The sequence below is a fragment of the Fopius arisanus genome, unplaced genomic scaffold (assembly GCF_000806365.1).
Source record: "Fopius arisanus strain USDA-PBARC FA_bdor unplaced genomic scaffold, ASM80636v1 scaffold00098, whole genome shotgun sequence".
Classification (NCBI taxonomy): Eukaryota; Metazoa; Arthropoda; class Insecta; order Hymenoptera; family Braconidae; genus Fopius; species Fopius arisanus.
Genome location: NW_011887837.1, coordinates 343,501 through 366,009, shown reverse-complemented (window position 1 = coordinate 366,009; position 22,509 = coordinate 343,501). Strand labels below are relative to the sequence as shown.

The 22,509-nt window shown below is 37.2% G+C and overlaps 3 protein-coding genes across 4 annotated transcripts; all 3 read right to left on the bottom strand.

Annotated features, from left to right (window-relative positions):
* Window positions 1-3,481: 3,481 nt before the first annotated feature.
* Window positions 3,482-10,720, bottom strand: LOC105270990 (aquaporin AQPAe.a). Of its 2 annotated transcripts, none has more exons than XM_011312260.1 (5): window positions 10,535-10,720; window positions 6,425-6,615; window positions 5,692-5,835; window positions 4,916-5,368; window positions 3,482-4,076 (listed from the first exon to the last, which is right to left on the bottom strand). In XM_011312260.1, exons 1-5 carry the CDS (start codon window positions 10,557-10,559, stop codon window positions 4,068-4,070), a joined length of 822 nt encoding a protein of 273 aa, XP_011310562.1. In that variant the 5' UTR covers window positions 10,560-10,720; the 3' UTR covers window positions 3,482-4,067. The 2 variants fall into 2 exon arrangements, with proteins under 2 accessions (XP_011310562.1, XP_011310563.1); XM_011312261.1 differs by lacking the exon at window positions 10,535-10,720 and adding an exon at window positions 6,163-6,250 and having other exon boundaries at window positions 6,425-6,516.
* Window positions 10,721-11,243: 523 nt separating this feature from the next.
* Window positions 11,244-18,563, bottom strand: LOC105270988 (aquaporin AQPAe.a). The gene is made up of 6 exons (XM_011312259.1): window positions 18,317-18,563; window positions 17,774-17,936; window positions 13,497-13,687; window positions 13,083-13,226; window positions 12,313-12,738; window positions 11,244-12,152 (listed from the first exon to the last, which is right to left on the bottom strand). The coding sequence occupies exons 2-6, from the start codon at window positions 17,901-17,903 to the stop codon at window positions 12,147-12,149; spliced, it is 897 nt and encodes a 298-aa protein (XP_011310561.1). The 5' UTR covers window positions 17,904-17,936; window positions 18,317-18,563; the 3' UTR covers window positions 11,244-12,146.
* A 903-nt stretch (window positions 18,564-19,466) lies between these two features.
* On the bottom strand, window positions 19,467-21,976 carry LOC105270987 (cytochrome P450 4C1). The gene is made up of 10 exons (XM_011312258.1): window positions 21,738-21,976; window positions 21,550-21,659; window positions 21,373-21,466; window positions 21,116-21,301; window positions 20,987-21,056; window positions 20,782-20,908; window positions 20,472-20,627; window positions 20,257-20,325; window positions 20,025-20,187; window positions 19,467-19,862 (listed from the first exon to the last, which is right to left on the bottom strand). Exons 1-10 carry the CDS (start codon window positions 21,928-21,930, stop codon window positions 19,519-19,521), a joined length of 1,512 nt encoding a protein of 503 aa, XP_011310560.1. The 5' UTR covers window positions 21,931-21,976; the 3' UTR covers window positions 19,467-19,518.
* Between the last annotated feature and the right edge of the window lie 533 nt (window positions 21,977-22,509).

Sequence of the window (22,509 nt, the reverse complement as noted above, 5' to 3'; positions counted from 1 at the left end):
GGGAACGGGAATCGTGGGAACTATGAAGTGTGCATTTCGGCGGGAAGTATATCAGTTCAGATTAAAAATTCGTTGCGTATAGAGGGAGCCATTCCCCACCACTAACATTTTGGCGCCCAGGGAGAGGGGACCAGTCAGGACGATGGGGCTAACGTCGGTCACTCAAAAAAATCCTCTTGTCGAATTTTTTTGCCAACTCCTAAAAAAATTCAAATATTTTTCTACAATTAGTTATACCCAGTCAATTTACAAGGAGACTGTGAATTAATTGAAGAGAAGTATTTGTCTCAGACGAGGGACGCGGGAAGATGATCCAGACAAAGGAATGTGAAATTTTTAATTTTTCGTCTAATATCTCAGAATTAGGGAGAGGGATGGACAACGATTGGAAGGTTTTTGTCCGAATGGAATAAGTTCTGAGATAAAGCGGTAGAGATTGAAAATAAGTGTTGTGATTGGGAGTGTGTTTTGAAAAGAAGGAAAGTGATAAAAAAAAAGTGTTTGGTGATAGCAATAAGAGTGTGTGAGTGTTGTGAGTGCAACCTTGGATAAGTACAATGGATCTGGAGTGGAACCTTGGGAGATCGACAAAAACACTCGGTGAGCTTTTATTAATAATGTTCTTGTTCAACGAACGTAGCATCATTCCCATTTATTTTATTTATTTTTTATTCATCGAATGCAACAGCCCGTATCTTACAAATCGTGTCCCCCTTCTGAAATCCATTATTACACGCCGCCATGTGACTTGTACATCGGATTTAGTAATAATTCCCATCCTCAATTTTTCTTAAAATAATCGGAACTCTGGAGTCCCAACCTCATTAATATTGCCAATGGCTTCATCCTGTCACTCACAGTCGACGATCTTCCAACATTTCTCTCTGGTACGATTATTTCCCCCAAATTAACCACGACACAGCGTTGAAACTCGTACGTCAAATTAATTTGAAGTAATCCCTAATGCCTTCGGTATGAGGCACATACTGTTTCAATTAACTATTAGTACCAATTGTCCCCGTCATCTCAACATGTAACAGTCGCAAGTGCATGGTTTTGAGATGATTTTGGTAATTACTGAAACTCCTTGCACAACTCTCCTTATCGCCAGAAGACCACCAATGGTGGAAGGGGCCTCAGGATAACCTGACGCTCATTTTCTTTTCTCTCCATGATTTTCCTACCAAAATACTGAAAAACAAAATACTTCGATTCTGAATTGAATTCTCTGATTGAATTCGTTCATTTCTGACATTTCCGGTATTCCGAACGGATTAATTCGTGGGAACAATTTTCTTCTCAGCAGAAATAATGTAATACATCTCTAATATTTTCTACTACAATTGATCGTTGCTACAATTAGTGTTCGTCAATTGTGATGTCATTTGGATTTTCACATATTCACAATTTCCGCTATTTTCGAGATCTTTGACGTTAATTCAATTGAACCACGTCCTTAAAATCCCCGAGCTCTTCAATATCATTGAGTTAGGATTAAAAATAAGGCATCCGGGTATTGTTTTACCGGGAACGCTTAATCTAATGAGATTATATTGAACTATCGACTTCTTGGAGCTCCCCAGATACCCCAAAAACTTTGCAAAACGAAGTAGAATAAATCGAGCAAACTCCCAGCGAAATTCCGGTCAGCCACATATTCTCCAATGCACTCCTTTCAAACGAATGCCCCCTTCATCCGTTTTTACCACCAGTACAAATTTACCTCCCAACTTCAGTATAAAACAAATCTTGACATGTTTTCCATAAATAAGAGAGTAAAGTTTCAATCGAGAAAATGGAATTGTTCGACAGTAGAAGTGGGAAACGTGTTGTTTTCCGTTCTTCTCTAGGTTGTAGACGAAAAAAAAAATGGGTAGAAAAGTGTAGAGAGGAGGGTGGAGCGTTTGAGGGTTGGAAAAAGTCGAGCTGAGCATTAAGACCAGATTGAAAATTGAATTATTAACGAGGGACTCGCCGTCCGGCATATAGATCATACGGAAATATTACTTTTCTCGAGGCGGAAACGTGACTATCCGTTCTCAACCCAGCATTTTGCCAATTCAGTTGTGGGAGGTTTCAACTGTCCTTTCTATGTCTGCACCTTCGTCGATCCTCTGCCCTATTACTACACCTTTTTTTTCACCATTGACATCCGCTTCCCCCGGTACTTCCGGCTGTGTTAGTCGGCGATTTTAATGATTTTTGCGGTTCGCACGGATATCGATTTGCGACTCTCGTCTCTTCATTTCCTCTCAATCTCGCGACACTTTTTCCTGTGTTCAGTGATCGTAGGCGCACTAAAGCGTTTTTCAGTAATGGCGTTCTTTGAAAATGAAAGAGCGGCAGTGAGAGCTCATGGAGATATTCCACGATTGATTTGTAAATTATTGCTGACTGAATTTGTTAATTCCGTTGCATGAGAATTGTTGAAGAAATGAGGGATAATAAATGATCCCGTCGCGGTTGAAAAACCGACGATTTCCTCGGTAATTCCTTGGGACTCTAGTCTATTCTCTCCTGAAAGTGCCGAGAAGCAACAAAGATAGCAGAATACATCTTAATCCACATTTCTCGACAATTTCTGGCGTGAATTGTTCGGTGACATCAACGATTCTGACGTTATAAAGGGACAGAATGAAAATGTAGGGAGCACAAACCGTCTGTTCGTTTCTAATATCTTCTGCGGCAGTGACAAATGCGGCTTGCGAATGCTACTGTAAGGACAGCCATGGAGAATATGTGCCATTTGTGAAGACACATTATGACATTGAAAGAGTCTGTACGTATGCCACAAAAATGAGGTAGATATTTTTCACTGGCTCGAATTTGTGGCTTGACGGGGAGAATTAAATAACGGAAATTATCATCCCCTAACTTTCTTTGGGGTATTACAATAAGTTCGTGTCATCAAGAACTTGGAACTTTTGAGGGACTCAGTCGGATATTGTGGGAGAGATTGCGGATACATTCTAGTTAATGCATCCGGTGAGTTTGGGAGTGAGGGGTTGATTGAAACATGGCCCTCTTGAAACGATAGGTTCCATCCTAATGCTTTCGGTGAGTAGTTTGAAAATGCCTCGGTGAATATACTGCTATTTTGATGCACTACTGATGTGCATTCATCGATCGATAACCATTCGAGTGAAAAATGAAAAGTCTCGTCACGCGAGAAAATTTCCACCCGAGGAGTTAATCATACTATTTTGTGGCATAATAAATATGCTTATTTACATCTCCCCGTTAAAGTATATCCCCATAAATTTTATCTCGATATAAAAATGAGAATCGAGCACTTTGCAGTAAAAAAATATAATGAGGAAAATGTTAAAAGTGCTTTTTCCACTTCATGAAATCAAGTAATTTCAATTCATGCACATTTTTTTCATGTGCATGTATTATAATATTTATTATACACCATTGGAGTAATCTAATATAAGATAATATAATTTAAACGAAAGGAGACAACATCCTGATAAACAAATTATGAACGAGTATTGACAATTTGTTCATCAATTTATTTATCGAAACTTAACCAATCACACATTTACCCTGTCGAATGTGTTCATAATTGTTTAAATGCATATCACGTCACGTTAAAGTTCTCGATGAAAAGCACTTTCATAATATACAGAAGCATTCGTATCCAACCAAGTAATCCTCACTCCGTCAACATAAAAAAAAGACTGAGTACATTTTTCATTTGAGATGGTTGAGAACTCAAGCCCCAGTTACAAAATTTTCATCTTTTCATTTCAACTCGCCGGTGAGACATTCACGTTAGTCACTCAACCCTGTGTTATGACACACGCGAACGTTTATATATCGCTGGAAATATGAAAGTCGAGAGAAGCACAGTTTGGTAAACTCTCCGGGCGGTTTATACAGAGATGCCCCCGTTCCTCTCATCCCCATCCCATGCCCATATCACTGGATGGCATAACCACAGCTCAGGATGATACGACGAGCATTCAGGATATCCGTGTCGTGCACATGCCTACATCTAGATTTCTGTGATGGCACAGTGAATTGCTTGGTACCCACAGCGTTTGGTGCCCATTTTTTGCTGATCAAACATTCTGCAAAATATGAAATTTGAATGAGTGCATGGACCAATAGTAGGAAAAATTTGTTTCGGATTTAGGAGGGCGAGAGAGTGAGAGGCAATTGAGACTGATGATTTTCGAGAATCACCACATGAAGAGACTCTCATAGTTATTGCTATCATTTTTAAAGATGCAATGAACCAGACAGATGAAAGAAATACAAAAAACGGAGAGTAATTAAAAACATAATTATTAACGAGACAGCCCGGTCCACTCGACACTCTCTGAATGCATTTTTCACACTCAATTTTCATGAAATGCTCTCGTCACAAGATACAAATTACCGCATAAAATGATACGGAAACGCAATGTAGGAGTTGGGATATCGTTATCGTTATACGTTAAGGTTATATGACCCACAGTCCTTCTGCTTCTCCACTTGAAGATTTATATCGTTGGATAAGCCAGCGACATTAAACTCTATTCCCCCCCTTTCGTTTCACCTATACACTGGCTCCTCTTTTGCCGTATAAAACCAGTTTCGCTGAATTTCCTACCAGCATTTACGATTTATCACAGGCGTTTCGCCTTTAGTGAATGCAGGGGAGAATAGAAAACCTTATGAATTAATTTCGCGGAGGGAAAATTCAGTGAATTTCTGTGAATTGCAGGAGGAGAGGGAATCATGAAATATTGCTTTTATCTCGTTCCTTTTGTTCGACGGAGAATTTATTTTCATGTGAAATGGATTTTTATGACGAATTTTCGGTGATTTTGCCAATGGAGATCGAAAGTGAACGATTTTCTCGCGTAATTTAGTCAATAATATCTTCTGCCAGTTTGATTAAATAATTAATCAACTCGCTTCACACCTCTGATTTTTCTCCATCAATATGATTGAGAGCAATTGCCTCCGGGATGTCGTACGTCATCTCCTTCTTGACTCCAAAAACTACTCTATAAAGTGAAGCTCCAGCAATAGCTCCAGTATAAGGTCCCAACCAGAAGAGCCACTGATCCTTCCAGACTCCATTCCAGACTGCTGGAGCAAATGATCTAGCTGGATTCATGCCACAAGATGTCCAGGGGCCGAAGACAAAGGCCAAACAGCAGACACAAAGTCCAAATTTCAAGGGAACTGAATCGGTATTGTTATGATTCCTCTGGTCCCAGAATGCTCCAGCCACAATCAACAGGATCATCGTTGCCAGGAACTCCAAGAACAATCCCCTGGTTACTGACACCCCATCGGAAAGTGCATTTATGCAAAAATCTGCCTCTGGTGCTTTTGGGCTATATCGCAACATGTTTGCTGGTGTAACCAGCTGAAAAAAAACATTTCAGATTCTCTTATATAATCAAGCGCACAGGTTGCTACGAATTGAAATTGATACGAATTGATAATCGGTATACATCGGTTACATGTGGAACTACCTTGACCTGCGATGGCTTCGTTGATAAAGAAACAACGAATGAATTGTTTTATCGGTAAACAAAAGGCCATTCGTATGATACGGTTTCATTTTTATTCTTCAATTAGAAATTCAGATGAATTAATCGTGCTGATACTCTACCAGTGGTTCTCGACTAGAATATTTTGACTGAAAAATATCAGCCCGTCGAAAAATAATTAATGGGAATCACCTACCTTTAGGAGACCAAATCCTAATATAGACCCGACGTACTGCGCTATGATATAAGTTCCAGCCTGTACCAAGGTTTTTGTTCCAAGTATGACACTTCCGACAGTGATCGCTGGGTTGACGTGTGCACCGCTAATGTGACCGAATGTCTAGGAATAAAAATCATTATTCAATTTGCGAACCACCCTATTGAATTATTTTCGAGTTCGACTCAACGATAATGAATTATACATGCAGATTGTAAGCAGTAATATGATTTTCAGATTTAATTCTATCTTTGATGATATTTTATAAATAACTGACTGCATTATATCCATTTACATTTCGAATGGAGATAATTCCATCCACAACCAGTCCATCATATCAATTCATTATTGAAAAGCTAAAAGTTATTATTTTTTGAATATTTTCGAAATGTGGGATTTACTTCGGGACTCACTGAAAATCACATTTTTTATTTAGAAAATAATCCATACAAATTCAGCGCATTTCCGTGATGTTACCAACTCTCTTTGAAATAGTTTTGCCAATAAATTTTTCATTACTTCATTACGCAGTTCATCCCTGCAATCAAGAGCAAATATGTACATACGTGAGCGCCCGCATGACTAATAGCGTTATCAAGACTTGAATTGCGGTCGAAATTTTTCGATGAAAAATTCACAGATAAAAATCTACAGACTCCAAAATTCGATGAACTCGGAATCCTTTTCCCTGGAATTTACGAAGTGTATTTACCTGGATGACAAGCATAATAGCCAGTCCAACGTTGAGAATTACTTGGAGATGAAGAGGTACTCCTGCTTTGGTGCTCCCAACAATCCCACCACAAAGAAGAAACACAAGAAATGCAGAACCAAGGACTTCCGCTGCCGCACATTGCAGAAGTCGCCAGGCATCGTCATCTTGTCGCAAAAATTCCCGTATTTCTGCAGAAAAACATAATTAAATGATCAAACTCAGAGAAATGGGGCTCTCAAAAATTGCCGCTGCACCTTCTATTAAATTTTTTTATGTTTAATGAGTGTTTAACCGAGTCTTGACAGGATAAATCCCTTAAAAAAATTTCGTAGCACCTGTCTAACCAACGAAGCAGTCGACATGACTCGTTTCACAGAATCACCTCTAAATTTCGATAAGAAACAATGCAAAAATGTTTCCTGACAACATTGGTCTCGCATTGTGCACTATCGACATGTGCACCCGTTCGTGTAACTCTTTTTCCCATTTCCTCATCCACCATTTCGAAGAAAACCCTTTTACCACGCCATAAATCAATGTGACACACATTTCCCTAGATGTTTTATTTTTCAAAAGGAAAATAGGTTGTCCTCCCTCATAGAAGGCGACTACAGAGATAGGAACAAATGATGAAGGCAATGTGGCTTTAATATTCCACCAGTAGCCATAAATTTTCCTGGTACTTATTTCATGATTTATTGTCCCCTGGATGTTCATGTTTCTGACTTGCAGTCTTGGACGAGTGAATTAGTGAATTATTCCTCTAGACTAGACTCAATGTAATTTAAAAGAGTTTTACTCAGTCCTGAGCTGCTCATAAATTCAGGACTCCATTGATAATGCATTGAGTGTTATCAGAGGAAGACATTATTTTGCATGCTTATCTGATCTCAAACACCTTTCATTCGTTGAATAGCTAAAAATAAAAAATCTCACGCAGCCCCAATGCATTCTAGCGGTAATGGACTTTCACAATGCACTTGAAATTCAATGCAATGTCCACACGTAATTTGTCAAGTGCATGTGTTGCTTGCATTATCCTCGGCATGTTTTATTGCCTGTGTGAGGCCAGTGTTTTGCTCAATGATTAAATCTTCGAGCCTAGAAGAGATTAGGTCTGCGTATTAAACTGTTCATCTTACTGAAAAATGCGTTTTTTATGCTCACATCTTTTATTACTATTAATTACGCTGCTATTAATCTTTGATTATTCAGAATTATTCATGATTGAGTATTGGTACGTTTCACATTGCTTCAATTATTGAATTTAAAGTGAGATCTTTTTATTGTAGAGTAGTAAAATGAAATTTACGACCTTCCATGACTTCGCTGAATTTAAATTCATCACCAAATTCACTGCGTAAATTCAGTACATTGGAAATTATTATATTGATATATTCAATGAAAAATTAATTTTGCATTTCTCTGCGCAGTCTGTGCTTTGAGGGATAATGGGGTTATTCATTTACTATGCAGAATATTCCACTGCTTATGGAAATATATTTTTTTAATGTATAAAATTGCATTACATGCATAAAATTTTCCCCCGATTTTTATTCATTGGGCAAAAAATTGTGTCGTTAATTAGTATCGTTAGTGATGACCTTTCAATAATTACCATATATTTTTTCTGCATAGGCTTTCTCTGGTCTTGCAATTATTAATAAGATGAAGGTAGTCTGAGGAATCCGAAGTCGTTGAATTTAAATCGTACAGTTTTACCTCTGCTATATTGATTTTATAAGAATCGTATCTGCTAAGCAGAAATATCGCGGGATTATCAATATATTTTTTTGCTCAATATCCCCGCGAAGTAACAATTTGAAAAATGAAAAAGTTTACGATGGAAGCGTTTCATCACTTTTTCACTTATTCGATAACACTACGAATATTTCCACCAATTACCACATATTAGATGACCCTGGATGTTATCGAGAATCCAGAGGATTCTATAATTATGCGACAGAGTTCATCGAGATCGAAATGTATCGATGATGAAAGAGGAAGCTCGATTATGCCCCTTTGAATTTTTTTCTTCTATCTCCAATGTTTGTTCATTGAGATTGTATTTTTCGTCGTTAGAGTTCATATCAAAGGCTTCAATTAGATAATTCTTCAGAAACTAGGAGACAAAGCACAAAGTGGATTTGATTCCCACGTTTTTCCATAAAATCAAAAATTTCCAAGAGTTTCTCGTTTCTTTACAATTTTTTTATGATTGATACCCCAATTATCGCCCTAATATTATTATCTAATTATGTCGTTTCTGATGAGTTATCAATGAGTTCATCATAAATTTGATAAACTGCTATCTAATGGCTGATAACAAATTTTTATACTTTCAAAAATCGACTGACCCTTGACCGTAATTGAATTTCCCCACTGATAGAAATAATTAATTATTCGTTACTGATTCGGTAATGAATGGAACACAATCGGGGGAACTATTGTATCTGCAAGGCGAATGCAATGAGAAGTCAGATGATTCCTCGGCAAAACTCGAACTGAAGGAACTACCTTAATCGATGTTGAGCATGAAAGCAATTTAGCAACAATACAGAGTAGAAGATTAGACCATCATCAGGAAAGCTTAGAGGCATGAAGATACACAACGTCGGTGCAATCTCCCCATTAGTAGAAACAGTGCGCGAGGGCTGGCAATTTCAGTCATTAGATGTACAAATTGGTTAATGATTCCAGTGGTCTCGAAATATCTCGAGGATATCTCAAGGCTGTGATCATTCATTCACAATTTGTCACATTATATACCTGAAGATGACCGACTGGTAATCGAGCTCTAGCTAACTTTCAGGAATAATTTGGCTTTTTCAGGGAAAAAGTAATTATTTAATCACTCATACACTCAGATGTGAGCTCCGGGGTTTAACAAAAGTCTCACGCAAAACAGCCGCGAAAAAATATAGCCAAAGTACTTGGTTACCCTCCAGGACAATATTTCCCATAAAAAAAAGTCCCTTTGTCTGCGTAAAATTTTACTCAGGGTATGCGTCCGGGAGAGAGGGTGTCGAAGAATAAAAAATATGCGAGAGGTCGAGAGGTCTCAACCACGAAACCAACGGGAACCCATTCTGAAGGGAAGTTGAAAGCCATCGAATGCATAATCGAAGAAGTCAGGCGTAAAAAATCTTTTGTATAGGTCTATCCAACCATTTCTCATCATACGCTTCGTGTTGACGAAAGTTCATGAATTGGAGATTTCTTCTTTCACAGCAGATTCACTTTTACCAAAGTTTTCGCATTTTTCATCTTATCGAAAAGTTGCAAATTAGTATAACAAATGAAACCCAATTATACCGAATTATCCAAAATTACCCTAACTACTTTAAACGAAAATTAATTCCTATCTTCCTAATTTATTTCAATTGCCATGAAATTCTGAAAGTTCAGTTAAACAATAGCATTTCTTGAACACTTAAATATTCCGAATTTCCACCTCGAAGTGGAACACACCGAAGAATATCCCCAGATCGACATGTGTACTCTGACATGTACACTTGTACATTCTGCGGAATTGTAACAAGTGTACTCTTCGATTCACTCTGGTGGACGGGAGAAAAAATTGAGAGCAAAATAAAATGGTATGCGAGCGATTTTTATGTATTCCCTCGGGAAGGAAAGAAATATATTCTGTGAACGCCACTTCTACGCCGACCGGCGGAAACATAAAAGGGAGAAAGTCAATACACAAGAGGTAAAGGGAAACCCTTTGAACAGAAATTATTTGAGGTTTTTTTAAATGGAAAAAAAATTCAATCCCGAGGAAGTATTATCGAAATTTCTCTTTGTGAAAATCCAGCTAATTAGAGCCAGCTCGGATGGAGTTATCCATTATTCAATAGTATTATCAATTAATTTATTACGTGACTCGATAAATCAGGTTGAATATAGCTAAAACAAAATAAAAAAAAAACGATATACAATGAACCGAATAACAAATAGCTTGAAACCAACGAATTGGTGGATTTAACATTTTCTGAACCCATCGACGCAGTATTTTTTTAGGCCTTTAAATTTTAATTGACTTACGCCATCGGAACGAGTGGAGGAAGAGAGAAATATAAAAAAAATAGTTAATCATTTACTTACTAGACTTTGCTCCAGGATCAGACATCACTGATTAGATATATCTATCGATCACCTGGTAGTATAAATAATTTATATCACTGACCACGCGTCAATGCTCTAGTCGCCAGATGCTCTTGAGAGCTTGTACACGCGCTTGTCACTTAAACAGCACCAACAAGCGTTGCCAGACTTATCACCGCTGTACACCCAGTTCCGTCGATTTTACAATCAACATCCCCACCATTTTCTCAAAAACTTCATCACCATTCAGTCGTCTTTATGTGCTTTGGGTCGAGCCCCTCGGCAGACTCCACAAGTCCCAACACTTCCACCTTTCTCCTCTGGTGGCCGCTTGATGTTTACTACAGTTGGTATTGCCTTTCGTGTTTTATGGCTTAGTTTCGTGACATGTATGCGTAGAAATTGACACCAGAAATTTTGAATGCTTTCGGGCTCCCAATTTTTCCTTAAGTTATTCAGTAGTGAAGGGACAAAATGAGTCAGACTAGAGAAGAAATTCTAAAAGTACTACTAAAACGTCAAAAAAATCTCAAAAGTACTGAAAAACATTAAAGGATAATCAATATCGCCTTTCTAAATAATTCAAGAGCTATAATTATCACTTTGAATTTTCACAGAGTAATTATTCCCCATTTCATCGTATCTACTGACAAAATCGCAATTACAAAGGGCTCGAGGGCAATGCATAATAAATTAAAATCAACAATAATTACTCAAAATTTGTATTAAATATATTTGAATGTTGAACAATAATTACATCTGTCAGTAAAAATAATAATACAGCATCTGCATCCATCCCAGTCGTGAAAAATCCCAGTCCAAAGCGATTGACAATGGACAAGACAATACGAACTTTACTGAAAGGTGATATGTATGATATAATATAGCTTATAATTTAAAGTTTTCGATGGTCGCGAGCAACGTAATACCGGCCTGTACACCGACGCTTGAAAATTCATAGTTTCGGGAGAACAATTAAAACTTCAACTCAACCCCTGTAATCTCGAACCAAAGTCGGTTAAACCTAATTCCCTCAAATGCGCATCACTGGTGGTTATTTCGTTACAAGTTTCATTAAAACGCAAAACAAGGTTTTACAAAACTTGAGAATCAATTTAACCATTGTTTTATCTAGTATTGTAAAATACCGTACCATTTTTTTTAAAATAAAAATGTGTCAAGGTGGTGGGGCGAAAATTAATTTGTAAATAATCTATTCAACAAATCGTTGAATGTTCAAGATTTCACTTCAGTGCTCATAATTAATTGCAATTCATCAGCAGATGATTTCCTAATTTTATATCACTTGTCAATTTAAGGCCTTTTCATAGAAAAATATTCGTTCTGAGCAGCAAGTATAACACGAACTTTTGAAATATAAAATTCATCGATGATGAATTAAAATCCCGTGAAAGCCCCAATTAATTTCCAAGGAAAGTTCATTGAAAGCTAGATGGACGTTCTGGCAGACTTGTCCTTCTCCGTCGTATGGGTGGGTCTCACTCATTTATTCACTTGACGATTCCATCCTGTGATTTCACTTGAACAGAAACCATCGCAGGCAATTTTTTACCCCTACGAATTACAGAATTGTAGTCCAGAGAGGAGAGAATCAAATCTGAAATAATCATAAAAAAAAATTACTATCTGCAGCACTCAAATGAATGACACATTGAGTCAAGTAATTTGCCCCAATCTTCAGGGGAAAAATCAAAGGATCTGTAATACCTGATTACTAAAAATAAGGCATTGCCTTTTAAGAATAATTTGATAATTACCTCAGCCTTCTGTTCTCTGGGCCTCTCGGATCCCTCAGGTCTTAATGAAAAAATCGACCTGTAAAGCACCGAAGCAATGAGAGCTCCTCCAAGTGGTCCAAACCAGTAAATCCAATGATGACTCCAGGAATTATTCCAGATCGCTGGTCCCAGTGATCTCGCTGGATTCATACTGCATCCTGTATAAGGTGCCACAGCCAAACAGAGAACAGTAACAGTTAATCCAAACTTGATGGCAATCGAGTCCGTATTCCTCTCATTGCGAGCGTCCCAAATTGCACAGGTCATGAACATCAAAACTGCTGTTGCCATTATTTCTCCGAGGAGACCTTGAATCACTGATATATTCTCATTTAAATTTGTAACGCAGAAACTGTCGATCTTAACGGGATCGCCAGCATGAAGAAGTCTCTGAGGTGTAATTACCTAAAAAAACCGGAAAATCCAGATAAATGAATTTTATTGAATTTCTCGGGAACTTAGAAACTTCCTGATTTTCTCCCTTCAAATTGAATTTAATACCTATTAAATGTCGATTTGTTTTATGACAGGGTAATTGACTGAGAGAAATCGTAAGATTCTCAAAAAATCAATTCTCCAATCATCTCGTGAATTTATCGAGTGGGGAAATTCTGTAAAATCAACTCAGATCCACTTGATTCATCTTGTTCTACCACTTTGCTAATTTTCCACAAGAATTCCATTCAACTGTGATTACTGGGCAATATTGACCGATTTTGTGTGGTATAATTATTGTTATCTGCACTGACCTTCAGCATTCCATACCCCGCAATGGCGCCAAGACACTGAGCAAAGAGATAAACGGAAGCTACTTTGAGAGACTTTTTTCCCAAAACAACCGAGCCTACGGTTATCGATGGATTTATATGGGCACCACTGATGTGACCAATACTCTATAATCAACAATATCATTAAGAAGCATCGATCACTGATTCGTTTATGATAAAAATTTCTAACCAGCAACCTGCCACTTGACAGTCTGTCAATCGACTAATGCCAGATACTTAATGCATCCATTCATATGTCTTTCAACATAGATGGATGTTAAAAATTAAGAATGGAAATGTTATCAGTAGTATTTGATTGCATTTTTCTATTTATGCATGGAAAGATCTATTGTGAAAATTAATGGTTGTACACCTGCATGGAAAGGAGTAACTCACCTGGATGATAAGCATAACAGCCAAGCCGAATACAAAGGATATTTGTAGTGGTTCAGGTGGATTACCTCCCAAACTTCCAACACAGCCCATACATCCTAGGAATACAAGGAGGCCAGTGCCAATAAACTCCGCTAATCCGCACTTGAGTGTGTCCCACACTGAGGACTCCTCCTCGAAGAGGTCTTTCAACCCTGAAAACAAACCACAAACTCCTAAGTAACTTCTACATTCATAAGAGTTGCTTGTGTAAATCACCGACTTTCTGGGAATTGAATGAATAAATGTTTAAAGTTTCTGTCTTAGAACGTGGAAAACGAGTGGAAGTGATTGGTATTCATTCTGACTTCCGTGAATTCAATTTACTTCTACTCCAATAGTGAAGTGAAGCTGCCACTCGAGTAGGAAAATAGACACGGAAATTATTTTCTCAACCGACCGCTCTGAAATTAAATTCCAGCACAATGTTTCGTTAATACTTTCATGAAACAAAAAAAATGTTTCCCTTCTCGCACAAAATCATTAACTTTATTCACATTTGACAAAATAATCTGTTAGGAAGTTTCAATTATTTAAAAGATGTAATGAAATATTTATCACTAGATTGAACATGGCATGCAAAAAACGCGAGAATAACCAAAAATTCATGGCATAGTCCCTGAACTGGAATTTATGAATTTCCACGGGTCTTTGAATCAATCATTGATTAAATTTCAAAAGCGAATGGCCTACATTTTGGATACACTCGTACAATAACAATGGAATTAGATTGCAGTGGTAACACGAGGGTCAACGTCGGATTACCATGAAAGCATGAATGTTATGTTGCGCAACGGGAGCCGATTAAATGGAATTACACTCAACTGAAAATACAAAATATGCAATCAATCGTTGCATTGATTTCCATCGCAAATGTTTGTGCATATCGAGTAGCTGAAGGGATTAAACTTCAGAACTCAGTCGGGGGTTTTCTTTTGTGGAGAAAATAATGAGGTAATTTAGCTCATGCTGTCTACCGCTGGATCTTGCCTCGGGCGAGAAAAACTGTCGCGAAAGCAATTGCCTTTTCTGATGGGTCATTGCTCCGATTCTCTTCGAATGAAAAAAAAATGAACAGAATCTTCGGAATATATCGCCTAAAAAAGATTCTAGATATAAAGTAAACTATGTGAATCAATGGGGAAAATTTCTAGGCATGAGAACTTTTTTTCATTCTCGCAGGAAAAGAAAATCTCATCCTATTCACAGATTATTTCAATTGATAAAAGTATATTCTTTTCTCGTTCCTTTCCCTTGTGACCATTATCTTTGACGTAATTCGCGAATATCTTGGTAAGAGGATTCATAAAAATTTACCGAGTCTCCTGATAGGAAATCTAATTCTGCAACAAAAGATTTGAAAGCTAGACATTTTCGAATGCCTTATTCATTTATTACTTTTGGAAAAGCCATCAATAATATCTTACCAGCTAATGGCTTTATTGTGAAAATCATCGCCTCGGCGAGAAAATTAGGACGAAGATAAACTGATACTCTAGCATTTACAATTGCAAGTAATGACTGAGTAAAACTTCACCCTCGAAATCATAAAAATAAAAATCCATCGTCATGTCCACCTCGCTCATCCTGCGGTAATTATCTCAATTTAATGAGAAATGAAATAAACTCGTGCAGGTGACTCTCATCGTAATTACGATGAAAGTTTCGAGAACTCATTAGAGGAATCGCGAGAGCAAACACTGTATGCGATTATCCCCCACTATTCGACTGTTTGTTAATGTGCGAAATTTTCATCTGAATGAGAATAATCAGAATATACATGCGAAAGTCCTGAACGCTTACTCAAAATTTCACTTTGAATTGCAATTTCTTCGGAAAGTTGATTAGAAAACCTCAGATTCACTCATCTCCTTTCGAATGCCCCATCGAATTCTAATAATTTTTCATTTTGCATGGGCAATTCTTTTGGCTTTGATGAATACAATATTTCCACTTGAAAATAAAACATCAAGTTTTAAAAAATACCAAGTGTTTAAGTCCATTACAACCATCTGTTATCATTCTTATCAACTCGTGAATTTCGAATTCAGTCGATAACTCGCGTTTCACCGACGATCGGTAGCTGCTCAATGAATAACAAGAAAAATTATTGTACTTTCAATCTGAAGCAAAAAAAGCTCTTTAAAATCTTGAAAACAGGTCCATAGAAAAATACAGCGGCAGATAACGCATTTCACAAATTTTTCCACTTTTCCGCATTGCGCAATTCGAAGAACATCAGATTAGACAAACAATAATTAACTGAACTGTTAAATTGTCAGCCATCCTCACGTTTTACCACATAATTGCACCATAATTATTCATTCTCTTCGATTATAACAGGCTTTACTGCTCCAACTTTTAGCGAATCTCTGAATATTGCCGAGAAATTCCTGAAGCTCCGCAATGACTTTATGATTGTCGTGATTCGGACGTAACTAAATTGAAAATAATGCTAGCCAATTTTTTCTTTGACTCCAGACGTAATTTCATATCTCAGAATAAGAGTATTTTTACTTCCCTGATTACAATTAGAAAAATTATTATGAAATTTATCTTAACCTTCTCCTGAAACATACTCTACATATCGCAATTCTTTACAATGCGGGGTAAAAAGTGCTACATGTTGCGCGGTTACGAAACGTAAGCATAAATTTTGCTATAAATTATTATCCGTATACAGAACGCGCTGTGGATTTTTTATTTAAAAATTGCATCGAAATAGGTTGTTAAAATGGAGACCAAACGGAAATAACCAGTCCGTGAACTTGACCCAGTGTCACACTTGTAACCTTTCCCGCCACTCACGTGCGAAAGCATCATTCAGGTTGTTTCAGCAAAAACGCGGAAGCACTCGAAGTTCGTTCGCGATAAATTATTTCAAGGCCGCAATATCAGCAGATCCTCTATCCTCTGCATTTTTTGAATTTTAGAGGCCGACAGGAATATTCAGACACCGTTAACTGTACTTATTCCCATGATTCCATATCTTTATGGAAAGAGGATGAATTAACTTAAGACTGAAATAAATAAGTTTAGCACAAGTAATATTTTTTCCCAGTGCACAGGGCTTGAACGCAAAGCAATGACTAAAGTACTCGGATATACTTAAAAATTTTTAACAATTTCATGAATGGGCTGTTCACCTGACGTCGACTCATTACCCTCGAACAATGGCATTAAAAAATCATAATTCCCCTAAGGAGGTCTGACGAATAGACTGTACTCGAGTTGTACCGAAAAGATTTCTGGTAAAAGTAGTTCCGCCCGATAATAAGATCCTACTACGCTCATTAAGTCCCACAAATTACCCCTTCTACTGGCCCACTCGAGTAATACTCGTATATTTTTCACTACTCTAGAGTCCATTTGTTCTGGTGCACCAACATCTCTCTCCAATTCATAATTTTCCTTTTTTTCTTCATTATATTATTACCCCATCGTAACTACACTCCAAGTGGTTTCCGACACCTTTGCGAATTTCGCGAAAATCACAGTTGAGAGAGAAAGGAGAAAATTAAAAACTACCGGACTTTCTTTTTGAAATGGCCCCAGAAAGGACGATTTAATGGCACGTCTAGGCCTTTGTGTATATTGGATAATCGAGTTGTGGGATTGTTTGGGAAATTCCTCATTCCCAGGAATGTAAGTGGCAACAGGAAGTCGGTCTTTTCCTTGTTTTGTTATGAGAATTTTATGACGAGAAATTCAGCATCATTAGAGAAACCATTGATGAGTCATTGTTGCATCAGTGAGTTAATTTATAAACCCAGTAAGGATGATTTTTTTTTTGGATGGATAAAAATCTATTGGGAAATGTCAATGTCCTGAAAATTCAAACAAGTAGTTTAGATCGAATTTTTAAAATTTTCTTTTTTTACGTCAAGTATTCTCCCACGTGTCTGAATTCAGCATCCGATCAATATCAGTCGGCTGGACCATTCCAGATGGCGTTCACCCCTCCGCGAAAAAGTGTTTATAAAAAAATGTAAATTACACCTTGAGTCTACGACTTACCTCCGATAATATTCACGGGCACATACGCTTGTGTAGCTCAACATGTCACGTAATTAATAATGCAGTTCAATTACGATTCGATACTTATTCAACTCGTTAGAATCCCTCGCATTATTATAACACACTGCGGAGTTGTTTTGAGACAGCGGAACGAAAAAAATTCTCATTTTTTTCCTTTCTACCGCAAATTAGTTTTTAAATAGTCTAAACTCAGATTCACTTACAAGGGGCCTTGATTTTGGCAGCATTACTAAGCCTCGCAGCCGATGGTAAACTGATGGTGGTCTTGACTTTTCCATTGACATTCTCAGTGATGCCATTCGATGTCACTATCGATATATTATTCTGCTCCATGATATCGATGAGACTGGAGTCCTCCAAATGAATCTGAAATTATAATCAGAAGCCTCTTATCACACTCGCAACCACGATACTCGCGAAATCAACAGTATCGAGAATTTCCAATGCTAATATTGATTTGTTGATAACTTCTTTATTGCCACTTATGACAATTACCCAGATGATGTGAAGATCTGATTAATTTACGATACAAGATAAAGATTCTAATCGCATAACAGACAAAACAGTCCAGATGAGATGGAATCAGATTTTTTGATAGAAGGCTAGATGCCGACTGAAAGTTTCATTAATAAATATCACACTCTGCGCTGTTCCCTTAAAAAATGCCACAATTTTTCTCATTTATTATAATCTATCGGAGAGGAAATCGGGTAATCAATTAATTAAGTACTGCACTGATCACTCACCAGAAATAGTCAATTGGAATTAGTACCACTTATTTTTTTGAAAGATAAATATCTTCAGCACGCGATTAGCAACGTTTTATGGTTTATTTTATTGCTGAAGCACTGGCAGGACGATATGATAAATGACTTTTATCTCGTGAAAATTAATAACATTGCCTGAACGCTTTGGAGGTTCGCGTGGTTGAGAAGAGACTGAATTGCTTCGAACGCGCACGCTCTTTCTATATGTAGAAAGCCCTCCACTACTGTCTACATCAGAACCTCCCGTTATCCTTTTTTCCAAATGCCAACGATAAACTCACGTGAATTTTCACCCTCTCCAATACGTACTAAACTCACGTGAAAACAAAAATAATTTTGTTTTTCGCAGGCGCCACTTGTTATTAAGCTAAATTGTTGGAGAATAACTGATTTTTGGCACTCGATTCAAAAACATTTTTCTTACTGCTGATTTAAAAACTTTACAGCTGAATTCTCGGAAATTATCTAAATCTATCTCAAGTGAGCACTGGCAAAAATATTTTTGAATAGATTTTTCAATCGGAGAAAATTCATAATAATTTCATACAGCAGACGTACGTAAAAAATGGGAAGATAATAAACATGTGGAATACTTGAAGTAGAACGAAATACAATGTGGGTCGGTCTGGGTCACGATGATTCCAAGTTATTCTACTCTTCAACTGAGTTGTCACTAGTGGAATCAGCGGAAACGGAGTTAAATGGAAAGATCTATCAAATCACAGGATTGATATGCAATCTGATATGACACCTCTCATCAATGTAATTAACTTTCACTCGACGTCTAAGTGGTATAATCCGAACTCCAAATTGAAGACACGTGACGAACAGCGCTGTTACTTTCATCTATATTTAGAGCACGTGGTCTCCATAATAGCTTTGTCTTGATCTTTCTCGCACCAAGAGTTACATGAATTCAAATTTTCATTCTTAGATACATGGCCGATAGCTCTCGCTTATCAGCGATACCTTTGATAATACTGGGAAAGTCGTCAAGTTAATTGCAAAAGTTTCTGGAATTTTATCTCCATATATTTGACTTACCACAAATGCGATAAGTGGTTTTAAACAGGAAAAGGCAAATGAACAAGAGACTTTTGTTTACCATTATTTATTAATTGTTCACAAGTCCAAATGATAAAAATAGGATCTTTATACAAAGGGAAATCGTCGAAAAAAACTTAGGCTTGAATTTCCGTAAGTTTGATCCAGTATCCATCCGTGAATCTCGTCGATAGATGTGTGTGTAGTCTTATTGTGTCGAGCGTCATTGTGGAAGTCAAGTAATACGATCTCAAGATTTTAGCCATTAGAATTTTAGCGCACACTACGCCATATTTAGGGCCTGGACACATTCTCAACCCAGAACTGTAGGGGAGATATTGATACGGGTGACGATCCTTCGAATTCTCCGGGGCAAAACGTTCAGGAATGAATTTCTCAGGGTCCTTCCAGTATTTTGGGTTTCTATGCGTCGAAAATATCAGCATAAATACTGAAATGTCTTTTGGAACGGTGCATGTCGCTAAAAAAAGAAAGACATTTTGATTTTCAATCCTCCGAGCTCCATAAATTATAAACAAAGTCTCCTAAGATTTATTTTTGGAAATTGTCGCGAATCCTCAAGGAAATATCGATATTTCATCCTCTTAAAAGACCATAGTAATCGTATTGTAATTGTAATTACAGAGTTTGATGTCCTCGGTGATTTTTCGCGGTAAAACTGGTCCCACAGGGAATAATCTCAAGCACTCCTTGATGACCATTTCGAGATATACCAGATCGGATACTTCAGACTCAGATATATAATCGCTTTTGCAAACATTATTTATCTCTTGTCTGATCTTCTCCTGTAGATAATATTCATATGGTTAAACTGAACACTCCAATTCGAAACAATAGAATGTTTATTAGCTCACCTGAACTTCTGGGTACATCGCTATCATCGATAGTATCAGACAACTCACCCCCTCAACAGTTTCGAACATCTAGATAATTGAAAAAACTCATTTATTAATTCATAATGAAGATCTATCTGCGGATTTTTCTCTCCTCACGAAATTTCTGGTGGCCAGTATTTCTTTGTGGAGTTGATAAATGATTGGTAAATAATTAAACTGAAATTAGATCTCACCGCGACGAACAGCGTGACGAATTCGTATCGAAGTTCTTCGGGTGTCAAGTCTTTTGATACCATCATATGATCGATCAAAGTGTCGATTACGGGTTTGTAGGTGTGCAATTCCTCCTCGTGCATAGGATCGTAATTCTTTATTTTCTCGGCTATGAACTGGGTAAACAATAAAAAATTTACACCTGAACGAATTGTAGGACGGACTATCGGAAATTGGAATATCTTTTGTTTCGATTGTAATTCTCTCATCACGTCATGAGTTTGCAATTATAAAATAACTGTCGGTTAACAATATTTTTCATCTACGTACGTAATCAACGAACGCATGCGCTTCTTTAGTAATTTTGTAGAATTTCCGTCCGCTCCTTGTCAAACGAAATATAAAATCCGGATGCAGCCACGGTCTCATCATTCTATATGTCAATATATGCAAACCCCTGCAAAATATCAATTGAACATTATATCGTGCGATTCAGTTATTTGATTAATAATTATAAAAATTTGATGGGTTTTACTCTTGACTGAGGTGATAAAAAGGACTGGGCTCTCCCAGTTGTCCTTTTCCTGCCAGTCCCGTCAAGGTTTCTGAAAGCACAACGACAGTTATCGCTCTGGAACATGTTTCCGTCTAGTTTATGTTTTACCAAAAGCAATATCTCCAACGCAGAAGCCGATGTAATCATGTGCATCGAACTCCTCTTTGCCGCATTTTTCTTTTAGACGATCGACAAGAATAGATGCGTGGTAATTAAATTTCTCAGCATGTCGACTCACTGATGCGGTGCTATTGATTATAGGAGTCAGGATTTTCTTGTGTAGTCGGTAACTGCCTATCAATATCTTCTCATTAACTTACTGTTGTGCTAGTTTAATCGCATCAAATAATATGCATTTGATATACCTAAATTTGAATTGATAAGGCCATTGACAATCGCAGGTTCCATGCACAGGTAAAGGTCGTCTTTTTTGGAAGCATGTGGAGACTTCAGAAGAATCTATCATTCAGAAAGTTATAAAAAAAAATAAATAACTGGAGTGATCTAGAAAAATAGAGAAAATTCGGAGATAAATAGTAAACCTCAAAATCATCAGGATCGGTCACTACAATTTTCAAACTGGGTCCGAGCCAGAATTTAAATATTGATTTATTCAATTTACGATGAATATCCAGCAAAGTGATGACAGTTCCTACAAATAATTTTGAATTAATCGATTACAGTTATACAATCCATTAAATTTTTCGAAGAAATGAGCTGTTAGGATTACTATCTGTCTCCCAGAATGTCAGTGCATTTCCAAAGAAAGGCAGTGTTGGTGGCCCCGGCAGTTTCTTTGCAAATTCAATGAACCTTGACCGTTTCTTCATTGCGTCCTTTATGTAGTCCCGCCATCGCAGTGCGAATAATAGTGTGACAACTCCAATAAGAAGGGCTGTAATTATTAAAAAATGATATCTCATAATCTCAAGAAGAACGGATACCTTCACAATATTTCACTATACAATATTTCATTGAAAATTAAAAACACATTTATTGGAGTTTGGAATTGAATATTCCGCCTCTTGACTTCAGCCCAATTAATAATTGATATATAATTTAATATTGACTTGCCAAAAGTCCAAGAGACGGACGCAACTTCTGGAACACTAGTAATCACACTCATGATGACACTGATTTTTCAAGATTAACTTCACTTCTCACATTCGCGTTCTCAATTACTCCGTTGAAAAGACTTCAAGCGCGATGCAATATTTCCGTAATTTTCCAAAATACGAGAAATTTTTTTGGATCCCACAATCCCAGTTAGCCGTAGATCGTGTCACGTTTCCTAAGAATGATTCTCACAAGTATCAAAATTCTACTACGCGTTTATATACCCACCAGTCAGAAAAGGTTTTGAGGACGACCTCAAGATTATCAAGGTCTTTGTAGTGGACGGAGAATGTCCAAAAAACGCCAAAGGTGTATGAAAAATACAGAAGTCCAAGGTCCCATCTAAATCGCTATTAAATTAGTAATTTATGCTTATTTCTATCCAC